Source organism: Rhamphochromis longiceps, linkage group LG18 (genome assembly GCF_057381845.1).
Source record: "Rhamphochromis longiceps isolate RC_006_pf linkage group LG18, R_longiceps_female_GT1.1, whole genome shotgun sequence".
NCBI classification, from domain to species: domain Eukaryota; kingdom Metazoa; phylum Chordata; class Actinopteri; order Cichliformes; family Cichlidae; genus Rhamphochromis; species Rhamphochromis longiceps.
The window spans coordinates 13,381,526-13,405,839 of NC_140574.1; the positions used below are offsets into that span (position 1 = coordinate 13,381,526).

The 24,314-nt window shown below is 38.8% G+C and overlaps 1 protein-coding gene across 1 annotated transcript in view; it reads left to right on the forward strand.

The window, feature by feature from the left end:
* Positions 1–24,314, forward strand: part of LOC146647864 (RNA-binding Raly-like protein) — a 54,160-nt gene that overhangs the window by 11,725 nt on the left and 18,121 nt on the right. The window contains exon 2 of the mRNA XM_085389931.1: positions 5,598–5,872. Within this exon, the coding sequence (XP_085246057.1) occupies positions 5,617–5,872 (256 nt within the window). The 5' untranslated portion in view covers positions 5,598–5,616. The remainder of the gene's footprint in view (positions 1–5,597; positions 5,873–24,314) is intronic.

The following is a 24,314-nucleotide window of genomic DNA, read 5'->3' on the forward strand; positions in this document are numbered from 1 at the left end:
GTGGCGACTGAAAGCTTCTGCTTAGACTGACTGTGGTTGTATTTTTGTACCAGATGCAGCCTGCGGTTATTTAAAGCGTCGCTTGAGCGGTTGCTCAGTGACCATCTGATGCTGTCAGCTGCTAATAGAAGTTTGACAAGTTTGCAGACATTGTAAGAAACTTCAAGCCATTAGTCGAGGTAATGTCTTGTGTCTACAAGCAACTTTGCACCAGGCTTTAAATTCAGAAACAGACATACAAACACTTAAGAAGCAATTTGCTGTTTTCAACCGTTTCTGGTCCATATAGCTGTTTTTGCTCGATGCCGTTCCCTCAGGCTTTGAAGAACCTACTGATGCTGGGCAGGCATTTGTCTTCGTGCTCATTACCTTACTTAGATGCTAACGTTTGAGCAGCTGTGGCTCAAGCTATAGAGGGAATGTCCCCTAGTCACAGAGATGGCAGTTTGAGAACAACATATATTCAACCCAAAGTTACTCTCGATGTCCGGTGAGCTTCTAATATTCAGGTAGGAAAGCTTAGCCACTTGCTATGCAATTATCTAATGAAAGTTTGGACATCTATGGTTTGGATGGTGCGGTGGTTAGGTGGTTACAGTTGCCAAAAGGTTCCTGGTTTGAACCTGCCTACAGGCTTTTATGTGTGAAGTTGGTGTTTTGTTCTTTCTGGGTACTCCAGCTCCCTCTTACAGTCCAAAGACATCCATGTTAGCTTAACTGGTCATTCTAAATTGGCCATAGCTCTACCCTGGGTACCCCACCTTCTACCCAGTGGAGGTTTCAGGTTCCCTACGATTCTGAATTGGATAAGTGGCTAAGAAAATGGATGGATGGCATAAAGTGTGGATCATTTGGGTTCTAATGTATATTTTAACAGTTCAGTGTATATTGGAACAGTTGGATTTTAGCAATAATGAACACATATACTGACTCCTCAAACTGCATGAAAATAAAATAATAAAATAATAAGGTACCCTCTAAAATATGTCATTAACTCTGAAACAATACAACCATGCATGCTGTAAAGTCCGTTAATTATAATTTCAAGGCTGTACTTCCAGTAGTTTACTGGAATATTTTCTGGACCAAAGCCACATTCCCACCTCCAAAGCTAAAATTCTTTTTAAAGAATAAATCCTCACTGCAGTTTTTTTTTTTTTTTAAGAATGAGCGATGGTGCAGATGTAAGACTCTTTTGTCTCATATTAATACATGTGATTAATCTTGTGATCACTGAAAACTCATTCTCTGTTTTAAGACAGAATATGTATAATTGTTCAGTTTTTGCCTTAACTGACCGACGTCATTACGAGTAGGCTATTCATGCCTTTGCGTACCGTCTGCCTCCTGGAATCCTTATATTGAAGCTATGATTATTTTTCTCCCACTGATAAGTGAAAAAACTGTGGGAAAGAAGTATCTGGAAACCCAGGAGGGATTGACAGTACTGAACAGGCCAAACACAATAGTTGTAGGCTGCATCGACATGATGTGTAGCTCGATTTTCCAGGGAGCTGCTTGTCAATTATGGCATCTGTTATGGCGTAGGTTACATCGTAGGGTTAATGCTGAGTGTCCATTAATTAAATGTAAGAAACAGCAGATTCCATTTAGCATGTCCCACTCCACTGTATGTAATGAATAAATATAAGATACCTAAAAAAATTATTTACAAACTACTGTAGTCTTTCCAGCACTGTGCATTTAAACCGCTTAACTAGTATTTAATAAGCAAATGCCACCTCTTTCATTCAGTGCTCAGCATTTGTCTGAATCACATTTTCTCTTATTAAATCTATTTAAAATATTCTCCTGCTTAATCAACTATCTTCCATCTAATGGCCTCACCTCTGTACATTTGCCTCAAAGAGACCATTCAGTGCACTCCACATCCATCAGTCACTCCGCAGGTTGGGTAAGGTGTTGGGGGTGCGATACCATTCAAAAGGTAGAGACGGGGTGAATGGGATTTGAGGTTTGATTGGATAGAGTGTCAGCTTCCTGCTCTCTCACTACCGATAATTAAGTCAATTAACTCCAAACTCACAGCACTACCGTAATATGGGACATGCACCAGTTTTAATTCATCTACTCTTCTCTGTTGTGCAAAAGGAGATTTTTTGAAGAGCAGCAGAGGAGATTTAGAGTGGATTATATGTGGGTGGAGGCAAAGGATGGAAGTAAAGAAGCGGTTGGGGAGGATGGGGGAAGCTGTGACGCAAGGGGAACCTGAGAGAGGATTGACTGCACTCAGTGCGTCTGTGTTGGTGTAGATGTGTGCAGATGTTTAGAGTAACTGTCACTCGACATGCTTGCACTCCACCTCCAGCAGGGAAAATGTTTCTGAGAAAATACCTATGGATATAACTGCACCTCTTTTTGTATATGTTTTATATTCAGGTCATTTGATTTCAGCTGTGCAGCAAAATCAAGCAATTAAATATATTCGTAAGAGGCACATCAGCTAGCAAGTACTATATAGAAAACAGTAAATATTTTAGATTCTATAAAATGAGTTTTTTAGATTTCTTAGCTTTAGTGTTTAATTAGAAGAAGACGCTCATCCAGCAGGTGATTAGCTTAGCCTAGCACAAAGACAGCTAACTTGATTCAGTACAGGAAATAAAATCTACTAATGAGACTTTTTAAAGCTCCATAACACAAGAACAACCCAGAGCACCCTCTCAATTAAGAAGCTTAAACCACAGAGATTGTAAATTAATTGATTATGACTATATATAAACAAATATCTAAATCTAGTTAAATAATTCTTAGTATTAATAATTAATCTCTCTACTCTCTGTGAGTAGCTGTAACAGCGCTAACCACTGGGACTCACTTCTGTCCTTATAGCCTCATGAGAGCTTATCCTGCATGGCAATGTGTCTACACTTTGTGAAATCTGGGTTAAGAAAGCCTCATTACACACTCTCACTCACAAACAAAGACCACCACCAACTGGGAATTCCAAGAAGAAACAACTTGAAAGTTTCTTCCTTCCTCTTGAAGTGGATGTGTCCGATTATTGTGGTGCACATCTTTATGCTCGTCTCCCAGGACTGTGGCATGATAGGAGCAAACAGTGCAGGCTCCACAGAGGTAAAAAGATCATGATGTGCTGCTGATGTTTACAGAAGGATTGCCCTAAGATTAATTCTAGATGACCTATTGGCTTTATGCTTAAATGCAAATTAATGTTAGGAGTCCAGTTAAATTATCTTTATTTCTGTTGACCTGGTTTCTGTTTGAAAGTAATTCTTCTTCTGGTGGTTAAAATATTCACATGCTTTCACATACCATGCTGCACTCAAATAAATCTTTCATTCAAAGAGTACTTAACCTAAGCATAAGTAGTGGTTATGCAGTTAAATGTCATTTGTGATATTATGATGCAAATATAATGACATACTACAAGATTAATGCTGATAACCTGGGAGGTTGGTACCTTTACACAAAGCAAGTTTGTACATATACAGTCATGTAAAAAAGAAAGTACACCTCTCAAGTCTAAGGTTTTATCAGGTGTTTATCAGGATATAATAAAAAAAATCTGTGTTTTTGCTTGTTAAAAAAAATCTAAATACAACAACGTGTTACACCATGTCATTTATTTGTTTGAGTTTGTAGAATGACCTTTAGCTGCTTTAGCATGTAGTAATTGTTTTCTGTATGAATTTATCAGTCTGTCACATGGCTGTGGAGGAATTTTGGCACACTCATATTTACACCATTGCTTCAAACTTGTTTTGGCCGGTTGTGCACCAATTACCTACACCTTGAATGTTGGTTGCTAGAGATACAGCCAGTTTGTCGTGTCGATTTTTTAAACCACCAGTTTAATGATATATTAGTACAAGCCCAGAATTCACAGTGTATACAGAGAGAGTTATTGCAAAAGTTTGAAAAGATTAGATTTCTCCTCTTATACCAGTGCTGATGTCTGGGGCCTCACACCTATCATTCAAGTGAATGCAACATCAATAGCAATGTGCAAAGCAACCAAAGCGGCATGTATAATGTGATCCTAAGCTGTGTTGCCATGCTGTTTTTAGAAAAAAAGACACTTTCTCATGGCATCCTTTACAAACAAGGTAAATGTACTGTCATGAACATTAACATACTTCTGCATTTGCACTTAGTTTTTGGTAAATAAATAAATAAATAATGGATGTAAATAAATAATGTTGGTATATTTACCTAATTTTAAGACTTGCTAAGGACTTTTTTAATGTGCTGATAAGTAGGGTGTGCTTTATTTATCACATGAACATGTATATAGAAACAATGTGTCAACCATAGCGGTAACAATATATAATACTACATTTTCTCCTTTTTGAAACGCTGTGAAAAAGATGAACATAGTGATTATAATGTGAAATACTCAGTTGGAGTATAAAGGCCACCTCTGGCACTGCATATAGAAGAGACTCAAAAGGAAAAAAAAAAAAAGAAAAGGGTAAAACAGTGAGTGGGGATTCTTGTGACTTCAGTGTGATGCGCTATTTTCAAATGTGGGAACACAGTTCACATATATAGTGAGATCTATCAGATTCACACGCCTGAATCACAGCCGCCTCCGTGTCAGAGTTCCTCTCCCCTCCTGCAGACAGCAATCTGTCTCCATGCTCACTGAGGTAGGCACAAGTACAAGTGAACACTTAGACAAGGATAATAACAGCATAAGCAGCATAACGACTCATGAGCTGTAACCATGTGATTCATTGAATACTCGAGATAAATAATGTAGAATTTTAAAATAGCAGTTTAGGCAAAAATAACCAAAATCAGTCTGTTCAGACATTTTAAATGTATTTCATTTTCATTGGGTTTTTGATTTTTGCTTCCACAATCAAGCAATTAGTTTAAAAATATATAAGCAGTGGAGTAAATCCAAAGTTACTGTCAGTCATTTTTTAAATTATAGATTTTCTTGTTTTTTTCTTTGTTTTATGTCAGCAAACTGAATATTGTTGGGTTTTATCAACTAAAAAAATAGACACCAGGAAAGAGTTCCCTCTTACCTTATTTTATTTTTTGATGTTTTAAATGATTAATTGAGAAAACAGTTGAAAGATGATTGAAAAAAAAATGTCAGCAATCAAGGTTTGGCTTTGTAAAATTATGTTCAATGGTGCCTGGAGTTTGATTTAAACTTTGCTTGATATTTATTGTAATTATTATCTATCAATGTCTTCCTCTTTGTCAGTCCTTTTGCTCATTTGTTTAATCATAAAAATTTCTCAGGAGGGAAAGATGACACCAAATACATGCTGTATTATAATTTTTACAAGTGGCAGTTTTAAAAATAAATAAATAAATAAATAAATACGTGAATATGACTAATCTAAAATCATTAAAGATTTGTCTACAAAAAGCCTTTAGGATAACATGCAAGCCTTTTTACCCCAGTTTTACTAGGGAGGGATTTGTTTCTCAGCCTGTACAAAGAAAATCTGAGGAATTATTTACAACATATGCTCTCAGATCTGACCAGTGTTTACATCCCACTGCTGCTCGCTGTTTGACTCTCTATGTATAACCTCTGCAATCTAACCTTCCTGGCTTCCTGAGCAGTGTTCAACTGTGTCTCCCTGCAGGCATTGCTGCAGGAATAGGATGACTGGGAAGACCCAGACCAGCAACGTGACCAACAAGAATGATCCTCGCTCCCTCAACTCTCGCGTTTTCATCGGCAACCTCAACACAGCCGTAGTAACCAAGGCTGACATTGAGGCCATCTTTGCCAAATACGGCAAGATTGTGGGCTGTTCTGTCCACAAAGGCTACGCCTTTGTTCAGTACGCCAGCGAGAGGAATGCCCGGGCAGCCGTGGCTGGAGAGAACGCCAGGATCGTTGCTGGACAATCACTTGGTAAGCAACAATTTTGATCCATGAACAGGTGAAACTTTCCATTATACTCCACATATACTACAGTGAACATATGATCAACTGAAGCAGTATATTCAGTACTTGCAGTATAAATAGAGAGAACTTTGTTTACAGCTTAAATACTTTCAATACTTCGGAGTTGGTTCTAGTTTCACTGTGTGTCAGGACATACAATTGTGGTCAGAAATTTTTATACACTGATCAACAATAGTTTGGGGCTTTTAATTGTTATTTTTTTTTAAACCTTTTCCACAGTGGAATGATTGTACAACATACATCTTTAATGTCCTCTTAGCAGAAGTGAGGAATGCCGAAGGTTTTAGAGCAGGGGCTTCCTTCTTGATTGACACCCGCTACATGTAAATCTCGCTGCACTGTGGACAGGGATGCTGGTGTACCAGCAGTTTCTAGTTTTCAGTTTACATGGCCACTTTTATTCGTCAGATTGATCTGAAAATTCAGAGCAGGAAATTAACGTGATTATTTACTCCAACACTGTACTGTACAATTTTCAGGTACTTGTATAAGTGTTTGGATTTGCAGTCAATCTACTACATTCTCTCAATACACTTTAATACATTTACTTCTGAGCTTAAGCTGCTATTGTTGACAGATCTGATTATGACAGAATAAACTTCTGGGCACTTTCATCCAGAAAGCCCGCATCCGTGCTATACAACAGCAAAACCAGACTGAAAGCCTGCTGGTGGTTTATCTTTGTCTCTGTGCTTCTTTTTTTTTTACCGCGTTGCTTTGACTGCAAACATTTTGTGTTTCTTTAAAGCTGTTGGCATTTTCATCTGTATTGTGACTTTTTTGTTCTGTGCCTCTTAGTAGTGTGGCTGTTTAAGAGGTTTTTGTGTCTCTTTGTTGTTTGATTGACTGCCCAACAAGAGATGTTAACAGTCATGTCTTACCAGGGCTCTGGCCAAATGAAATCTCTAAGGCCATGTGATCTGGCTCTGTGCCTGGCAGTCCTATTCAGTAATCCATCCTGATACTACTCTTATAATGTTATATGCACACAATATAGTTATTGAAAAATGCTCCAACTTGACCTGCTGCAGGGCTCATTTACTGCTCAATAATGTATCAATAACAATAAAATGCTAAAGAGGTCACTTGCACACGACAGCAATTTGAGTCTTTCCATTATATCTTTGAAAGACTTTTTCTTGTTATGAACGATTTCATAGTAGTATATTTATACTTTTACTAAAGGAAATTATCTTAATGATGTCAATTTGGATAACCTTGGTGGAAAAGCATGGGAAACAATAATAGAAGTTCATGCAAACGAGGTAAGCAACAGCAGGTCATTGCTGAAAAGGATGGCTGTTCACAGAGTGCTGTATTAAAATTAACTGGAAGGAAAAAGTATGATGGGAAAAGGTGGACAAGCAACAGTGGATTGTCAAGAGAACTTCACAAGGACTGAGGCTGGTATCAGTGCAAGAGCCACCACACACAGGGGTATTCAGAAAAGGGGCTATTATGATATTAAGCTATTCCTGAACCAGAGACAGTGTCAGAAGTATCTTGTCTGGGCTAAGGAGAAAAAGAACTGAAATATTGCTCAATAGTCCAAAGTCCTCTTTTCTGGTGAAGGTACATTCTTTCATTTCATTTGGAAATCAAGGTCCCAGAGTCTGGAGGAGTAGTGGAGAGCACAGAATCCAGACCAGTGTAAAGTTTCCTAAATCTGGGTTGATTTGGGGTGCCATGTAATCTGCTGGAATGGCTTGTCCACTGTGTTTTATCAAGTCCAGAGTCAACATAGTCGTCTACCGGAAGATGTGTATTGCCTTTTCCACCAGGACTTAGTACCTGCCCACAATGCCACAGCTATTACCAAATTGTTTGCTAGACATGTCATTACTGTATTCAGCTCCCTAGGCCTGTTACTATCAAAACCACCTGGGCTTCAGTGTCAACTCAGCAGTGTCCCAAGCTGATTGTCTCCATGCCATCCTGCATCGACTCCCAACCAAGTACTCAATATAAAAATGAACATATTTTACAGAATACTAGGAAATGTTCTTATGATATTTTCACAATTTGAGAAGCCTGAGTTCTGATTTTCATGATCTATAAGCCAAATACAGGAAAGACCTGATATTTCACTTTACATTGAATAAATTCAAAATATATGAAAGTTTCCATCCATAAATCCATCTGTTCCTGCTTACCCATCCAGATATTTACATTTTCTGAGATGAACTAGTAGACTTGATCATTTTTTCCCTTTTTAAATAAAATAACTAGCAATAATAAATGTTTATTTAGAAACCTAAACAAAATCAGTTTTAATTTAAGATTTAAAATATGATTGATTTGGTCCGTGTAAGGGCTTCTAGAATTATGTTTCAACCTCATGGAGCCTGAACAGCTTACAAATGATCAACTCTTATTTTTAATCAATAATGCCGGAAGACCTTGAGCTGTCATTTGGTTTTTACCATTCATGGTCAAAAGTTCTGCACTGTATCTGGTTGCCAGTCTTATATTTGATCTGTAAAAAGTATGAAATAATTTAATAAACTGAAGTATGGCCTCGGCAAAGTTTCTGAGATACAGAATACGTTTTTACTTAATCAGCTGAGTTAAAAAGGGAGATGCTGCGGGAAGGACACAAGGCGAGCTCGTACTGTACATACATTCAGGCCTCAGTCCTCATAGGCATTCTGTGGATCCCTCTAAGTCTTCCTTATATTACTTATTGATTGGCTCACAGCCTCCTCCATAGAGAATAAAAGTCCTCCCCAAGCCCTGTTCTCTCATTAAATATGAATAGTGCTGCAGGGTCACATCTGTAATTCCACCTTATATTTTCCCAGTTTCATGCATTTCTGGATATGAAATTACATGCGGCAGTGGTAAAATTGCAAGGTTAACAGTTATTACACATAATTACGTGACTTGAGAACTGTTCTGGTATTATTGTAACTATATGACTGATCTCTTTAGTGAAACTGTCACTCAAGTTATCAGCCTGAGCCAGTAATGAAAATGTATCCTTAAAAAAAAAAAAAAAAAAAAAAAAAAAAAAAACACCACACACGAGTGTTTTTGATGATTATTCATATAATATGATTATTGTACTCACCAAGATATCAGTACAAGTCTAATGGTGAGGAACCCTCCAGATCTCAGACCTCTCTGGAAATGATTAACTGGAACTACCCAATCTATCAGTTCATTATAATTTAAAGACTAAGTTTCTGGTTTTGTCCTTTAGTTTGTACCAAACTTTGCATTTATACATCAACAAGACTCTAGTTTACAGTCCTGTGAAAAAGAGTTTTCACAGACCTCTATTCAGTCCCCATGATTGAATAGCTGGTAGAAGCACCTTTAGCAGCAATAACTTGAAATAACCATTTTCTGTATGGCTTTATCAGTCTCTTACATCATTGTGGAGGAATTTTGGCCCACTCTTCTTTACAGCATTGCTTCAGTTCATTGGCGTTTGTGGCCATTCGTTTATTCACAGCTTAAGGTCCCACCGCTGCATTTCAATCAGGTTGAGGTCTAGACTTTTCTTTTTCAGCTATTCTGTTCTACATTTGCTGCTGTGCTTGGGATCATTTTCCTGTTACATGACCTCGTTCTGGCAAAGGTTTAGCTGGTAGATGGGTTCGCCTCACATTTGACTCTATAATACTTTGGTATACAGGTCGACTCAATGTCTGTAAGGCACCCAGGTCCTGTAACTACAAAACAAGCCAAGATCATCACCCCTCCACCGCCGTGCGTGACAGTTGGTACGAGGTGCTTATTCTGATGTGTTTGTTTTTTGCCAAATCTGGCTCTGAGCATTATGGCCAAACATCTCCACTTTTGGTCTCATTTGTACAAGTCTTGTGTCTTTATCAGATGCGACTCTGGAAGCCTAAGCCTTGCTGCCTTGTTCCTTTTAGAGAGAAGAGACTTTCTCCTAGTAACACTTCCAAATGAGCCACACTTGTCCAGTTATTTTCTAATTGTGCTGTCAGGAACTTTAACATGCTAACTGAGGACTGTAGAGTCAAAGCAGTCCACCAACTAACTAAAAGAATACCTGAGCTCACCACAGTTAGGTAAAAATATAAAAACTTAAATTTGGTAACCGACAGCTCCTCAGATAACGTAACCCTTTCTAACATTTGCTATAAGGCTTTACTTTTCAAAGTGAATAGCTGTCTCAGGCAGAGACAATATTAGAGACATTTCAGGGATACTTAATTTAGTAAAACTGGAAAAAACAGTAAGCACTGTGATTTTTTTTAACATCATAGTTAAAATAGAAATGCCACAAAAGCCAAAGTTGTTTGCATATGATTAATTCAAGTTGCTGTTCAGAGTCAAAAATTGTCAAGAGTATAGTGAAATGTGATAGGTGGGCACCAGAGATTAGCATCAATTCACTATCAGACAACATATGAAAAAGTATCACAATGTCTCCTATGTGTTTGCAGGACATTTGTCAGCTGAACCCTTAAGCTCAGTAATGAAAACCCAATGTCAAATCCCTGCTTATATGTCTTGCTAGCTGTCAGCTTATCAGGCAAACCAGCTGTGTCTTTAGGAAACAAATATAAAATAAAGACAGACCAGCCAGGGTTTGCTCCTTTTGATTTTCTCTCTATTTTTGTTTGAAAAAACTAAAAACAAAACTACATAAAGACCATAGGTCTATTTTAGAAATAGCAGTATTCTAGCTTTGAACAGTCTCTTTATGGCTAAGTTAGACTATCTGTCAGCTAGCTTCAGCTCAGCGCCCAATCAACTGTTTTAAACAGTTTTCCAGCAAAGATTGTGTTTAAAAAATAGATGTGGTCTTTATGTTAGCTTCCTTTTAGCTAGAAGTTGTCATGTAGTTGTACAAGGCAGTAAAGTTATTAGTTAATGCTAATGAGCTTAGCTAGCAAGATATCTATAGATATCTATAGACATGCATAACCGCTATTTAGTACTAACCGACTAATGAAACACTAGAATCTCACTCACCTAAACTGAAGCACAAGGATGCACCAAAGAGCAAGCCAATATTAAGTGTCAGATTATTTCCTAAATTCGCTCCAAAAGACACCAACAGTGCAGACAAAGTAGAAAGTTTTAGTTTAGTGACTCTAATTAGCAGAGACGAGGCTGCTAATTAGATGATCCACCACAGCTGCCAGGTGTTGAGGCATCTGCCTGTCAAACCAGCCAAGCTCCTACCTTCAGTGTCCAGGTGGATAAGTTATAAAAAAAATTAATTACCCTCCTGAGAGTTGTTATGATGTGTTAAACAATCCATAAAGGACCAAACTGTTTGTACCACGCTGTAAATGTGCTTTTAATGCTGCAAAGTTGGGCATTTTAACATGGGAGTTTTTGGCACTGACTTCATTTTAATTCTCTTTCCAAATTAAGTGGCTGCTGGCTTTAGCTTAACTAGCTATCCCTCCTGTGTCCCTATCTTCCTGTCTCTGCTGGCTCTAGCTTTGTGTTAAATGTACCATGAAAAAAATGGTATCAATCACTTCGTCTAAGTAGCAATCAAAGTTTTTACTCCGGTGTAAATCAACATTTTAGCTCTAAATGTAGGCCAGAAATTGGGGGTATAATAAGATCTCTAATAAATGCTGCTCATCACTGCATTCATAAGACCCAGTTAGTGCCAAGAAAAACAGTCGTAGTCATAAACACCACTCTGTTTCACTTTGCCACAACACAGACATATTCACAGTGGTGTCAGCACAAAACCACATGTCCCCTTTGCTCTGCTAAAAGAAGCTCGCCTCATTGTTATGCATGCTGACACAGTTGTATTCTCTGAGAAACACACAGAAAGAGTGTCTAGAGAAGATCTCGGGTCAACACGTCATCTGAGCTTCATACAGCAGCCAAAGTGAAATACTACTTTGCTTAGTGTGCCATACTGAGGCTCCACTGGCTGCTCTTGATTGTCTGACCATCTGTGCGCGCATGCATGCACACACACACACACACACACACACACACACACACACACACACACACACACACACACACACACACACACACACACACACACACACACATTAAATCCAGCATATTAACAATGCACAGTAGTAAGTTGCCTAAAGTAATGTCTCTTCCTACTTTGGAAGTAATCTCTTCTGCCTTTATTCTTCCAAGAAATTTAACCCTAAACACCTTATCTTTTAAACATGAACAGGCATCTGCAGCCTGCCTAAGATATTAATGCTTGATATTTTCCTTAACATTTTTTTTTTTATTAAATTATATTCACTGAAGCATGACAGAAAATGCAGCTGTGTGAAGGTATGATATGTGACAGGAATGTTACAAGGTCAGAATCAAACCTGTATATCCTGCAGTGAGCAGCTCAGCCTGCTGAGGTACCACAGCACCCCTTGCATGAGTAGATTTGATAGCAATGAGATACTGACGTGCTTGCTTTACCTGCTTTAATTTCTTCAGACATGACTGGATTGCAGATACAATGACTTAAAGTGTTAAATGTGACTAAAAGTGACATTCAATCACCCTGATGCGGTCTTCGTCTCGCAACCGCTTCTTGGGCCCCTGATGAAGATGTCTGCTGGTCATAGGGGAGGGTTTCATTTCTTTTTTTACTCACTCAGCTTCCCTTCTTGTAATGTCTCTGTGGATAAAATCTGGACACAGATGTACTGATATTTCCCACATTCATTTTTCATAATCAGTGTTTGTGTGATCACATCTTGCTTAGGTTTATAGTGTTTGAGAGCGTTCATGGGTGACAGCAGTCTTGTAGTGTTTGAGTGCCTCCCTGTGGTTGAAATAGATACTACAGTAAAACCTGTGAAATCCTGGCGTTTAGTTGAGAAGAGCGGATGGTCCTATAATAAATTCTGCACTTGTGAGTTTGAGTCAGGAAAGGTGTTACATTGTAGTAGTTAACTAGTAATAGTTTAATTGTAGGCTTGTTTACTGAAACTCCATCTTAAATAAAAATAACCCCACAAGGAGAAACATTTCTTTGAGATTGCTTTAGTTTAAAATCAATTTATATAGTACGTTTTGAAGGGCTTCACAGGAACGAAAAAGATAACAAAGGAGAATAAATGTCGTTATACGCACAAGAATAATGGCATAAAATCAATACAGAGGACTGATTAGATGCCTGTTTGTTTTTCTTTTGCTAATTTGATATTTATATTGATTCATGTTCTTCTGCTTATCCAGTTCAGGGTTGCACGAGTGGGGTATCCTATTGCAGCTGTCATAGGGGTGCACAGTGGACAGGTTGGCAGGCTTTTGCAGGGCTAACACAGAGAGACAGACAATCATTCACGCTCGCATTCACTTAGAGTCACCAATTGGTACAAGATGGACTGTAGGAAGATCCTGGAATACCCAGACATAACCCACGCAGACACAGGAAGAACCTGCTGGGGTCTTTCACACTGAAAGACCCCAGCTGGACTCAGGACCTTCTTGCTGTGAGGCCACATTGACATTCATATATTAATGCTTAAACTTTTGTCTAAAGGTTCCTCTGTTTTCTTTCCAATAGCAGCAGTTTGTTGGCCTCTGCTGATGCATTTATTAATTTCTCATCTGCATGAACACTAGATGGTGCTGAGAGAATAGCATTGAGACCAAAACTGGGACATCTCATGCTGTCCCTCAGCATGTATCATTCATTTGTAGTCAGCGAGGGAAAGACTGCATGCATCCTGCACAGAATATCCAATCGCATTTTTCCATTTATGAATCATTAAATTCCACAAAAAGATTTTTCTCTGTTTGTTAGAAAGTTCTTCGCCTGCCACTCAATGTGGTTTATTTCTAAATTAGCCACAGGCCAGTTTTTTGAAAATATGCCAGAACACAATTATATATATATGTTATATGTTGTTGTCACGCAGTATTTTCACCACTTAAGTCACACAGCGGTATTTTTACTCTTTCTTAAGAGATGTCAAATTGAGACAATAGCTGATGACACTGGAGTTTGATTTCGGCGACTTGAAGCCACAAATCGTCTCACTCAGCCTGTTTTCTTCACGAGCTTTTAGTTTCTTGTCTTTTTTTTGTGAGAACAAAGAAACAATTAAGACTTCAGGCTTTGCACGAGGCAGCTGCAAACCCCATGTCAGTGTAATTAGATATCACAATTACAAGGCTTCATCTTCATCCAAGCCTAAGAGCTGCAACAGCTGGGGAGTCGGCTCCTTTAGACACACTGCTGATTTTTTTTTTAAAATCTGTCTCTTAAGTCCACAGGCTATCCACTTTAAAATGAATTAAAAACCCTGATTGATGAATGAGAGACAGTGACAATGGGAGGCTGATTTACTTTTATGACAGGATGCCATTTGAATAGTGAGGTCACACAGAAAATTTCTGTGGCTTTAGAGGACAGAAAAATCAGGACATTTTTTAAAGATGTAGCTCAAATATCAAATGAATCGTTCATTTGTGACCCCCGTGATTAGATTTTGTTTTGTTTATTCTGCTAAAAAGATTGGTTAAAATTCTGTGATTAATAGAAAGAATGACCTTTTTTTATGCTTGCATGTAGTCATTATACCTATAAAGCATCATGGAACTAAGGATAAGATCTTAACAGTTCTTACAGTTGAAATTATATAATAATAAAATGAATACAACAGTCTGTGTGTATGTAATTAAACATGTTAAACATATTATCTATGACTGGGCAAGTGTTCACACAATGCAGAAGTCTATATTTAGAGTGTGCAGTGCACACACGTGTGCATCTTTGTTGTTGTACCAATCACTATTTTTATATCATTGTTGGGTTAAGTGAGTTAGAGAGGGCCGCTCACAAGTGCAGACTCACACATGTGAGCGCACAATTCAGCATCTTTCAGCTTTTAGTCTTGCTTTTACTGCCTACAGCTTTATGTTTGATACAACCCCATTTCTCTTTTGGGGACCCAGTCTGGGCTAATGTGGGCAAAGGTCAGTTTTTCTGTGCTGTTTCTCTCTGCTGGGCACTGTTTAGAAAAGAAAAATAAGTGGAAACATAATTTGACGAAAGTTCAAGGCTATCTGGACAAATGCCATGAGCTGTTCACCTGCATGCAAGCTAAGCCTGCTCAAATCTCCTAGGTCACAGGCCAGGTCGGCTAAAATCAAGAACCCAGAAAGTTATCAAAACGTTTCCCCTTGCCAGCAATTTTTACATAACAATATCACACATGTATGTTTATTTACATCTGGTCATGATTATGCAAACTGGAACAGTGCTGGTCAGTGCTCCTGTTTTCGCTTTATATTAGGCCTACACTGTAGATTGGATGCAAGTATTTTATGTTCATTTTTTTAAATGAAGATTTTTAAGGCTAAGCCTATTTGATACACCCGGCATCAATCATATTGGTCACCTGTGAGTCTCATGGACACCCATTAGTCTATGTAACCCCACCCTTTTTGCCTAGTGGGTCTATTCACCGCCGACCTGGCGCAGCAGATGGCGGCCCCTCCCTCAGCCTGACTCTTCCCACTGTTGCCAAGTGCTTGTTCATAGGGGGGCGTCGGATTGTCTGGGTTTTCTCTATGTTAGTGTGGGGTCTTTACCTCACATTATAAAGCACCTTGAGGTAACTGTTGTTGCAAATTAAATGGAATTTCATCTCCTCACCATCAAACTGAGAACAACGAGAACCCTGTAAGTCAGGAAGAATCTGTGTAACCTTTAAATTATTTGATTACCATTCACTGTAGAGAAATATTTCACCTTTAAAGACGATGGAAATAATGAGATGGTGAATGCAATGGGGATGTAAACTGATGTTATCCTAATTTATTAATTTATTTTGATGTGTAGAAAAACAAATCATCCATCCATCCATCCATTCAATCATTAACTGTCAGATTACCGAAGAAGATATTTTAAGGACATATCTGTGGAGTCTTTGAAAAGAGTCTTTTAAACATGCCATGTTTGTGACAGTTACATTTTTCTGCATCTATCATGGCTATTTTAGATTCAGTAGTCTTAGATTAAAGTGGATTCTACTGAAGCAGCTTTGCATGATCAGCATAGTTCAAAATAAATGATTTTCAACATACAGTGGGGGTTGGGGCAGACACTCGGTCAACCCTCTCTCTCTTTCCGGCACCCTCACTTTAAGCCAACCCTTTTCTTATTGGCTGCCCCATGAAAAGAGAAGGTTTGAACTGCAAGTGAGTGTAGCTATGTAGAAAGTAGAAAAAAGTAGAGCCTCAGCTCTTTTTTTTGTCTCATGGGGATAACACATCTACACTGACCTAATTTTTGAAAACTTTGACCATGTTTAATAAGAACATCCAACACTGGAACTGTTTATATGTAACAGAAAATTAGAATATAAGACAAAATTTTCTAATAATAACAAAAGCATATTTTGGCCAGTAAGTAAGTGAAATATGATGTGTGGCATCTTTTGAAAATATTCAAACATTACAGGAGAAATGAAAAATGACAAAAACCCGGTTAATTTGGTAAACACTTTGTGAAGGAATGGAGAAACTTTGAATGTAGCCATGGGCAAAATATATAAAACATTGGAAGACTTATCTACTGGAGTCATACAGCTTCTTCAAGATTTTTTATTTATTTATTTTTTTTGGCTTCAGGGGCTCCACAAAAAATACCAGATATTACAACAACTTCTATTAGGCAAAACTTTAAGGGGAGAGTAGCCAGTATTTTTTTCTGCCATCCTTAGATAATCATTATAATTAACGCATTTTAATTCTCAGCAAATAAACCGCGCAAAGACGTGAAAGCAGGATTTTTACTTCCCCTTCTGTGCTTTTGCTATTGGAGCATAGCGGAGCGTTTGCGTCTATGGCTCCCCCTGGAATAGGTGGATTAATGGTACGGTCCAGAGCGGCTCCGCTCAGCTCTGCTCGGAGTCTGGAGGTGCTCCGGCAGTCTGTCTGGTTTTTAGGAGAAAGAGGAGGCAAAGTCGGCTCAGCCACAGCATCACCCGTTTTGTTTCTACGCTCGTCATGACCATGTACAAAGGCAGGCGTCGCAATCAGAGATGTGAGTATGAGGAGGTCATTACTGGCACTTTAAACATCTGGTGCAGAACGTATAGGAAGATTGTGGTTTTTGTTTTAGTCGTGTAAATGATTAAAAAGTTGTTCAACTGGAAGTGAGAAACTAAGTAACTGGAAATGTGTTTATTTGAGGCACTTTTCGGATTAAAGTTTGTAACCACTGCTTTTCCATCCTCAGTATTTTAATGAGTGGATGCACCTTTTCGAACAACTCGCTTGATCTCACAGCGTGGGCTGTCGCACTGTAACTAAATCTCGCAGAATCAACACCTCCGAGTCATTTAAGCACTTCATACAGCAAAAGATCCTCTTCCTGTTTCTTTGCTTTTCAGAGGGCTTGGAGATTTCTGAGGATGCGGGATCTGATTTAATTTTACTGTCGCTGGAGACAAATTAAGAGTGCGGTTGTACGAGTAAGACGTCTTCTCTGGAGCTGCTCAGTGGCTCGCAGCTCCAGGTGAGGCTGAGTGCTGCGGGTCCATCTTTGCAAATTTGTGGGTGCATGAATAATTTTTAATAAACCTCATGTACCAAGCTCTATATGTACTAACTGATAATCGTCATCAATTATTTATAAAAGGCTGCAGTTTGCGTTTCTAACTCTCCTATTAATATTTTATTGAAATTAATTAAACGTGGCCCGCAACTGAGCGTTATTTTTGTCAGCAGCAGGGATTTCTCAGCAGACATGCTCATTCACACACGCACAGCCCCGAGTTTGTAACGTCACGTAAGGCTCTGGTGCATCAGGACTCTGAAATTGAAGCGGCTAAATGGCACCGCATCATTAACTTTAGTATTATTATTGTGATATTTCCTATTTTAAAGAAATCTAAGTCACTACTATTACATAAAATCAACCCATGCAGTAAATTTGAATGTGAATTTTTGTATTTCTATTTTGGCTTAAATGTGATTAAGCCAGTGGTTTTCAACCTTTTATTAGCTTGCGAAGGAGGAAAATGTCACAAAAATTGTTCTCCTTTCAAATACAAATAACCTCCACATCGCTTGTCTGATTAAACTTTGTCCTTTTATTGGAGGATGAGTACCAACATGTTGGGACCTACTGGTTTGAACAATGAATTATCAAAGTAGCTCATCACAGAGTTGGTGACAATTCATGTATGCTAAAGATGTCTCACGGGAGGTTTGTGTGCTTGTATTAGTTTAGGCAGGTGGTTTTGTCTACAGTCCACCTTTGAATGAAGTACACAAGTTTTGGAGAAGATGTTCAAGTAGTTTCAAGCACGTTGCAGCTGTCACTTTGTTTTCCAGCTGCTTGCACAGATTAACAAGCGTGTGCTTATGTGGAAGTGTTGGACCGGCTCCAGGGGTTAAAGTGCTTCAAAGTGTTGCACTTGAGAGCCACGTAGTTACATCATAGGAAAAAAAAATGCCAAACTGGAAAAGGAGGAAAGTGCATTAGTGCAGGAGTGCAGCTCAGGAGAGATGAAAGACTCTTAAATTATCTTTACCTCACGCTACAGCTGTATGCTCATTATGTTTTAATGCAAAAAAAATTAACACATACCAATGTTGGGAGATACAACAGTGGCATCAGAATGTTGCCTTTTGTGCTTACGAACATCCGCCTACTAATAGGTATATCGCCAATGTGATATTTAGAGTCCAGTGACTCCAGTCAACTTGGAAGTTCAGTGGCCTAACATCACATTCTTCTAAATGACTCATAGATCAGCAGGTCAAATAATTTCATTAGATGCTCAGGAGCTTGAAGACAGGCTGCCAAATTTATGCACTGCCAGGAAACCATTTTCCTGAAAAGGGCAAAAGAGTAAAGTACACGGATTTCATTAAGGAAGGACAAGCTGTTGAGCGATTAATCCCCGTATCCCCACAACAAAAACTGTCTAAGCCCCGAGGTCTTCATCCATATTGGAATAACTACATGGTTAGACGGAGCCATGCAGTTCAAAGAGAGCTGACAGATTAATTACAGTACACTTCTTGGGTGGGAGTCCTGCAAGCAGGTTAAGACTAAAGTATTTGATATTGACAGGATGATTCATATATGTCAGTAGCTCATTAAAGCAGTCCAATCTTAAATTCACTCTAACTGCGTTTGACTTCACATTGAAACATATATAACAAGCTATTTCAAATTCCTATTAGTAAGAATGAGCTAAATCAAAGCGACTTACAGGGAATTTTGAGATAAAAGATATCTTCCAGTAATTACCTGGTCACAGATCTAACAAAAAAGCGGAGCTACAGCTTCATTCATAGTACTGCATTGAATCCCTGTCACAGTGCGTGACGTTGTGAGCTGGTCCGTCTGCATTGCTCCGTCCTTACAAGTGAAACTCGGCTGATCATTTTCAACTCGGAGCTGGTAAATATTGAACAACTGTTACTTTTAATCAAGTGCAGGGAGAAGAGAACACTTTATACACATTTGATTCTATACACATAATGTCACACAGAGCTGTGACAACAAGAAAAACAGCCTGTGTCCACACTGGCAGAATACTAGCTGTTGCAGTAGAATAATGGGCACACTAAATACAATTACAGCCTATTACATTTTGTTTCACAGAGTCACGAGCCTTGTGCTAATCAATGTGTGCATATTACCACCAGTCAGACCTGTCACAGCTGCTGCATCGCTGCGACGTGTAGTAACATATTTTGGGGAGGCGCAGGTCAAGCTACAGCATAGGGTGTAGGCCTACGCTGTAGATTGGATGTGGGTACTATAAATCAAGCGTAACTATGTTAGTTAAGCTGCTATTGAGCTTGGAGTGAGGGGGGAGCTATTTTGGGCACTGCTGGTCCAGGAAGGATAATTTATGGATGTTTTTCTCATAGAATATAGAATAAGGACTCGGTGCTACACCTGGACGGCATGAAGCTCTAAATTATTAACAGCTAAATACAAACTATCAGGTTCTTTTAAATGATTTTTCAATGAAAAGTACAATAATAATAATAATGGATTGGTTTTATATAGCGCTTTTCAAGGCACCCAAAGCGCTTTACAATGCCACTATTCTTTCACTCTCACATTCACACACTGGTGGAGGCAAGTTACAGTTGTAGCCACAGCTGCCCTGGGGCAGACTGACAGACGCAAGGCTGCCATATTGCACCATCGGCCCCTCTGGCCAACACCAGTAGGCGGTAGGGTAAAGTGTCTTGCCCAAGGACACAATGACCAGGACAGAGAGCCCGGGGATCGATAAGGCGACCTTCGATTACAGATGAGCTTCCTCACCTGATGCTTTGGCATGCTATTGAGAGTGCATGGCATTGTTTTTTTGTGTGTGTTTATAGGAATGGCGATATTTTTCAGAACAAAAGTAGAAAGGTATACATGTCATCATCATCAACAACTTGTACCTCAAGATATTAACCGAGACGTCCTAGGTGTATTGATGAAAGGATTCACTGCTTTAGTGTTATGTCTGCATACATACTAAGAATATGTTAATGCAGTAGATGATTCAGTTTATATCTCTGATCAGTTTACCTTCAGATTCTTTGCCGGCTTTGATGGTTTTATCAACGCTGCTGGACTTTTACATATAAATGAACATCAGTCACACCTGAGCCCTTCAAAAATGAGTTCACACAGCACCGATTTCTGTGTTTTGCAGTACACACGTTTTCAGTATCTTGCCTGTCACAACACATCCACGCTGTCAAATCATGGAGATGTGCTTTTTTTTAAACTAGCATTGATTGAATTGCCAGAACTCAGGAAATGGTAGACACAAAAGGCAAATACTCCTGAAACCTGGTGTTCAGGTAAACGTTTACAGGCTGAAACAAAGTATTAACAGCAGAGCAAACATTTGGGTGTCATAAATATACAAAAGATAGGATGTAGCCTCCTGGTCTGAAAAGAGAGGCCAGTATTGACCAGCAGGGGGCGACTTCTGTGGTTGCAAAAAAGAGTCCAACTGTACAAAAGAAAGTTCCTACTTCTTGTTTGTGGGTGATTTCTCGTTACACACTGCCTGATGAGATTAGGCTTTCCAGGCAAAGGTTTAAGGTCATCTACTGTAATTTATGGTGTGGTAAATAAATGATAAAGCAGGGTACACTTTAAAGTATTGATACTTTGTTATTGACAAGTTACTACTGTAATATATGAGTGTGCAGGATTGTTGGTATCTTAGTATAATCCATGGGAGAATGCATGTGATGCCTGGGTAGAGTTTGTCTTTAAATGGCACTCTCACCACATCCATTTATTCTTTTTATCTCCAACTTTTCAAACTTAGCATCGTTAGTCCACCAAACAGAGATTCAGACAAACGCACACTCGCAGTCCTTGGACTGCAGAGTGGAAGGGGAATCACACAGACACAGTGAGAGGACAGCATCTGAAATCCACCCGGAAAGATCAGGTTGATATCCTTAACATGGCTGACCATTCAGCAGAAGCTTTGAGCCTTTCCAAATTAAAATGCCACAACTTGTTAAGTCTGCTTCGCTTCGTACGGCTTAACATCATGAAATTTTTCTCGGTTAAAACACTCAAGAAGCTCCCACCAGAGATGATTCATTTATGAACATCTGACTATCCCTGTGATCCACAACTCAGGTCAGAGACTTTTCTTGTGAAATCAGCTCTAAATTGAATAAATGTGTGTTAAATCGAGAGAAGTAGTGTTTTATTGCATCGTGTGATGTAGTCTACAATATAGGTAGCCTAACATGAACATAGATGGTTTGTAATAACATTCAGTTCAGATCTAATCCCATTGTCATTCCTTGCGACTGTAAATCACGCTCCATTTTCATTGTGAGCAGTAGCAGTCTCGTTCTATTACAGTAATCAGGTCATCAACTTCCAGACTGAATATCCTTAAGAATTAATAGGTCTTTGTTTTTATATTAATATTATTGGATAACTGGCTTAAAACGGTCTGAAAATTACATTAACATCATTTCTTGGTATTATTTCTAGGACAATATATAATCCTCTAAATATAATTATGTGAACCAGAGATGATGATGTCCGCATGTGTGAGCAGTCAAACGCCCAGCGGCACATTCGCCGTGTCTTCTCTTTCAACCTTTCAGTCACCCTGCTCCATTTGAGAAAATGCATTTTCAGGTGTCGCAAAAAGAAAAAGAGCTGCCTGTGCCGATGAGCTGTGATCGGAGATTATTCAAGTCTGCTCTGTCAGATTTACAGGGCGCGAGAACACAGCCTAGATTGAATCTGCGGCCGCTGTCTTGCAGGATGTCTCTTAGTGGTACATTTGTATTCATGCAGGTGCCTGGATGATCTCTTAATCAAATATCACTCACCTGCTCTCAGGATGCGTGTAGACTCCGCAGAGATGGGAGTTTGTTCTGTGCCAGAATTGATCGTTTGCCTGCCAAAAGATTATGTTTTGGCATTAGCTGAGGAAGAATCAGAATCAGAATACTTTATTGATCCCTGGGGGAAATTATTTAAGGAAGGAAATGTTTTCTCCCATTTCTTTTCTCAGGTGATATTGTAGTACTACAGCACTCACCTCCTCTGTCATAATTGTTTTGTTTTTGCAGCGAGAACACTGAAGGACGGCAGTGTTAAATGTTCAGTTGCTTTGTACAGTCTCTTCAAATGTATTATCACATATCAAAGTAACCTCACTCAAGAGGAAAATTGCAAGTGCTCTGTGATTCAGCTTACGCTTGGCTAAATAGAGGCAGCGGAGGGGTTATGCATCCATTTCCTTTTTTTTTTAACTTTTAAAAGCAGGCTCGTCTGATTCAGATTTAGCCTGTGCTATGACTCCCTTTGTCTGTGCCCAGTCCAGTTATCATGTCTCCGGAGGGGAAAGTTACGAAGGGCACTGTGAGCTGAGGGATCAGTATCTAACTAAAACAGACACGCATGCAAGCAGTAACACGGCGAAGCACTCATAGGTAATTCAGCACAGCCTCATTAATATGAATAAATCCAAAGTGAGTCAGAGGGCCCCTGAGGTGCAGATGATTGTATTCTTGAAGGAGCCACTGTGGATAGATAGAACTGTTACTGAGCTCAGTCGCAGCTTTTCTGTAGGAGACGCTGAGCTGAAACGAGGTCTTGTAAAGTCGGCTATTGGCCCTTTCATCTTCTACACAGACGAGGAAGAGGAAGACAGTGTGAAAACATCACTTCAGCTTTTGAGACTGTGACTTACAAACTGACTGTGTAAGACAGAAAAACATGGCTGGAATATTTCACATTGCACAGTAAATAATAGGACGTACCATTGTAGGTAGAAATGTTAATATGGAGTTGTAGAAGAGGGAGGTTAGTTGAGAAGTTTATGAGAGAAAATGCACCAAATTACACAAAAAAAGTAAATATGTTAGTACTGAAATTCCCAGATTTTTAAAGTCTTAAAAAGTGTAAACAGGGAATATCAGTTACACATTAGTGAGAAGCTGCTGTTGTGTAGTGCTCAGGTTTAGGAAATACTTGTGTAGCATCCACAGAGGTAGTTTTATTTGTAGTCGTATTACTTCCTGAAAGGATGCAGATGCTCTGTGGAGGTAATACTTTCAGTACCATTTGACTATCTGTTTGTGCGATTCTGCTAAAATACACAAAGACTATAAAGCTGATATTTTGTGAGACTTGTTGTACAGGCAGTGGAAAGGAAGAGGAAGAAGTCTGATGAATTTTTTGTGTGGATCTGAATGACTTTTTAACACATAGTGAGATAGTGTCATTGGCCCTGGCAGATGTCCTTGTCCTTCTGTTATTAACACTTGAACCAGTGTCTAAATGTGAGGTGAACATAAGAATTATCAGCCTGCTGATAATTATCACCCTCCCTATGAAGTGTATAAAAGTCTTTGGTTGTTTCAGCAGACAGCTGAAGTTACTAGCTGGTGAGCATACTGGAGCACTTAACGACAAAATATCCGTTGAGTGCTTTAGTTAGCTAAAAACAGCCAATGAAAACATTTATTTAACCAGATTAAAATTTTAAAAAACACTCTGTAACCAAACACAATGTAACTAAACTAGCTAACATAAAGAAAAGCTATAAAAAATGTTATTTAAAAAATATAAAATAAATATAGAATTTTATACATTTTTGTCTGTGTGACTGTTTCAAGTGTTTGTAAATGTGACTTTGTTATTTCCTGGTTCTTGTTTTATTACATTAGTTCCTTCTTGTGTATCTCCTGCTGTCTATATATTGTATGCATCTCCTCCTGTTCTTTGTTGCGTTCTCCCCTCTAGCTGTGTTTGCAGATTGTTCCAAGTCTCTTCCCAAGTGCCTAGTTATTTCCTAGTTTCTGCCTGATTTGAGATTTTTTTGTTTGTTTTTTGTTTGTTTCTGCTGAAGTAGAGCAATAAAGCTGCAAGTTTAAGTCAGTCTCGTCTCCTGCACTGGGGTCCTTTTCCTGTCTGCCACACAGTGAA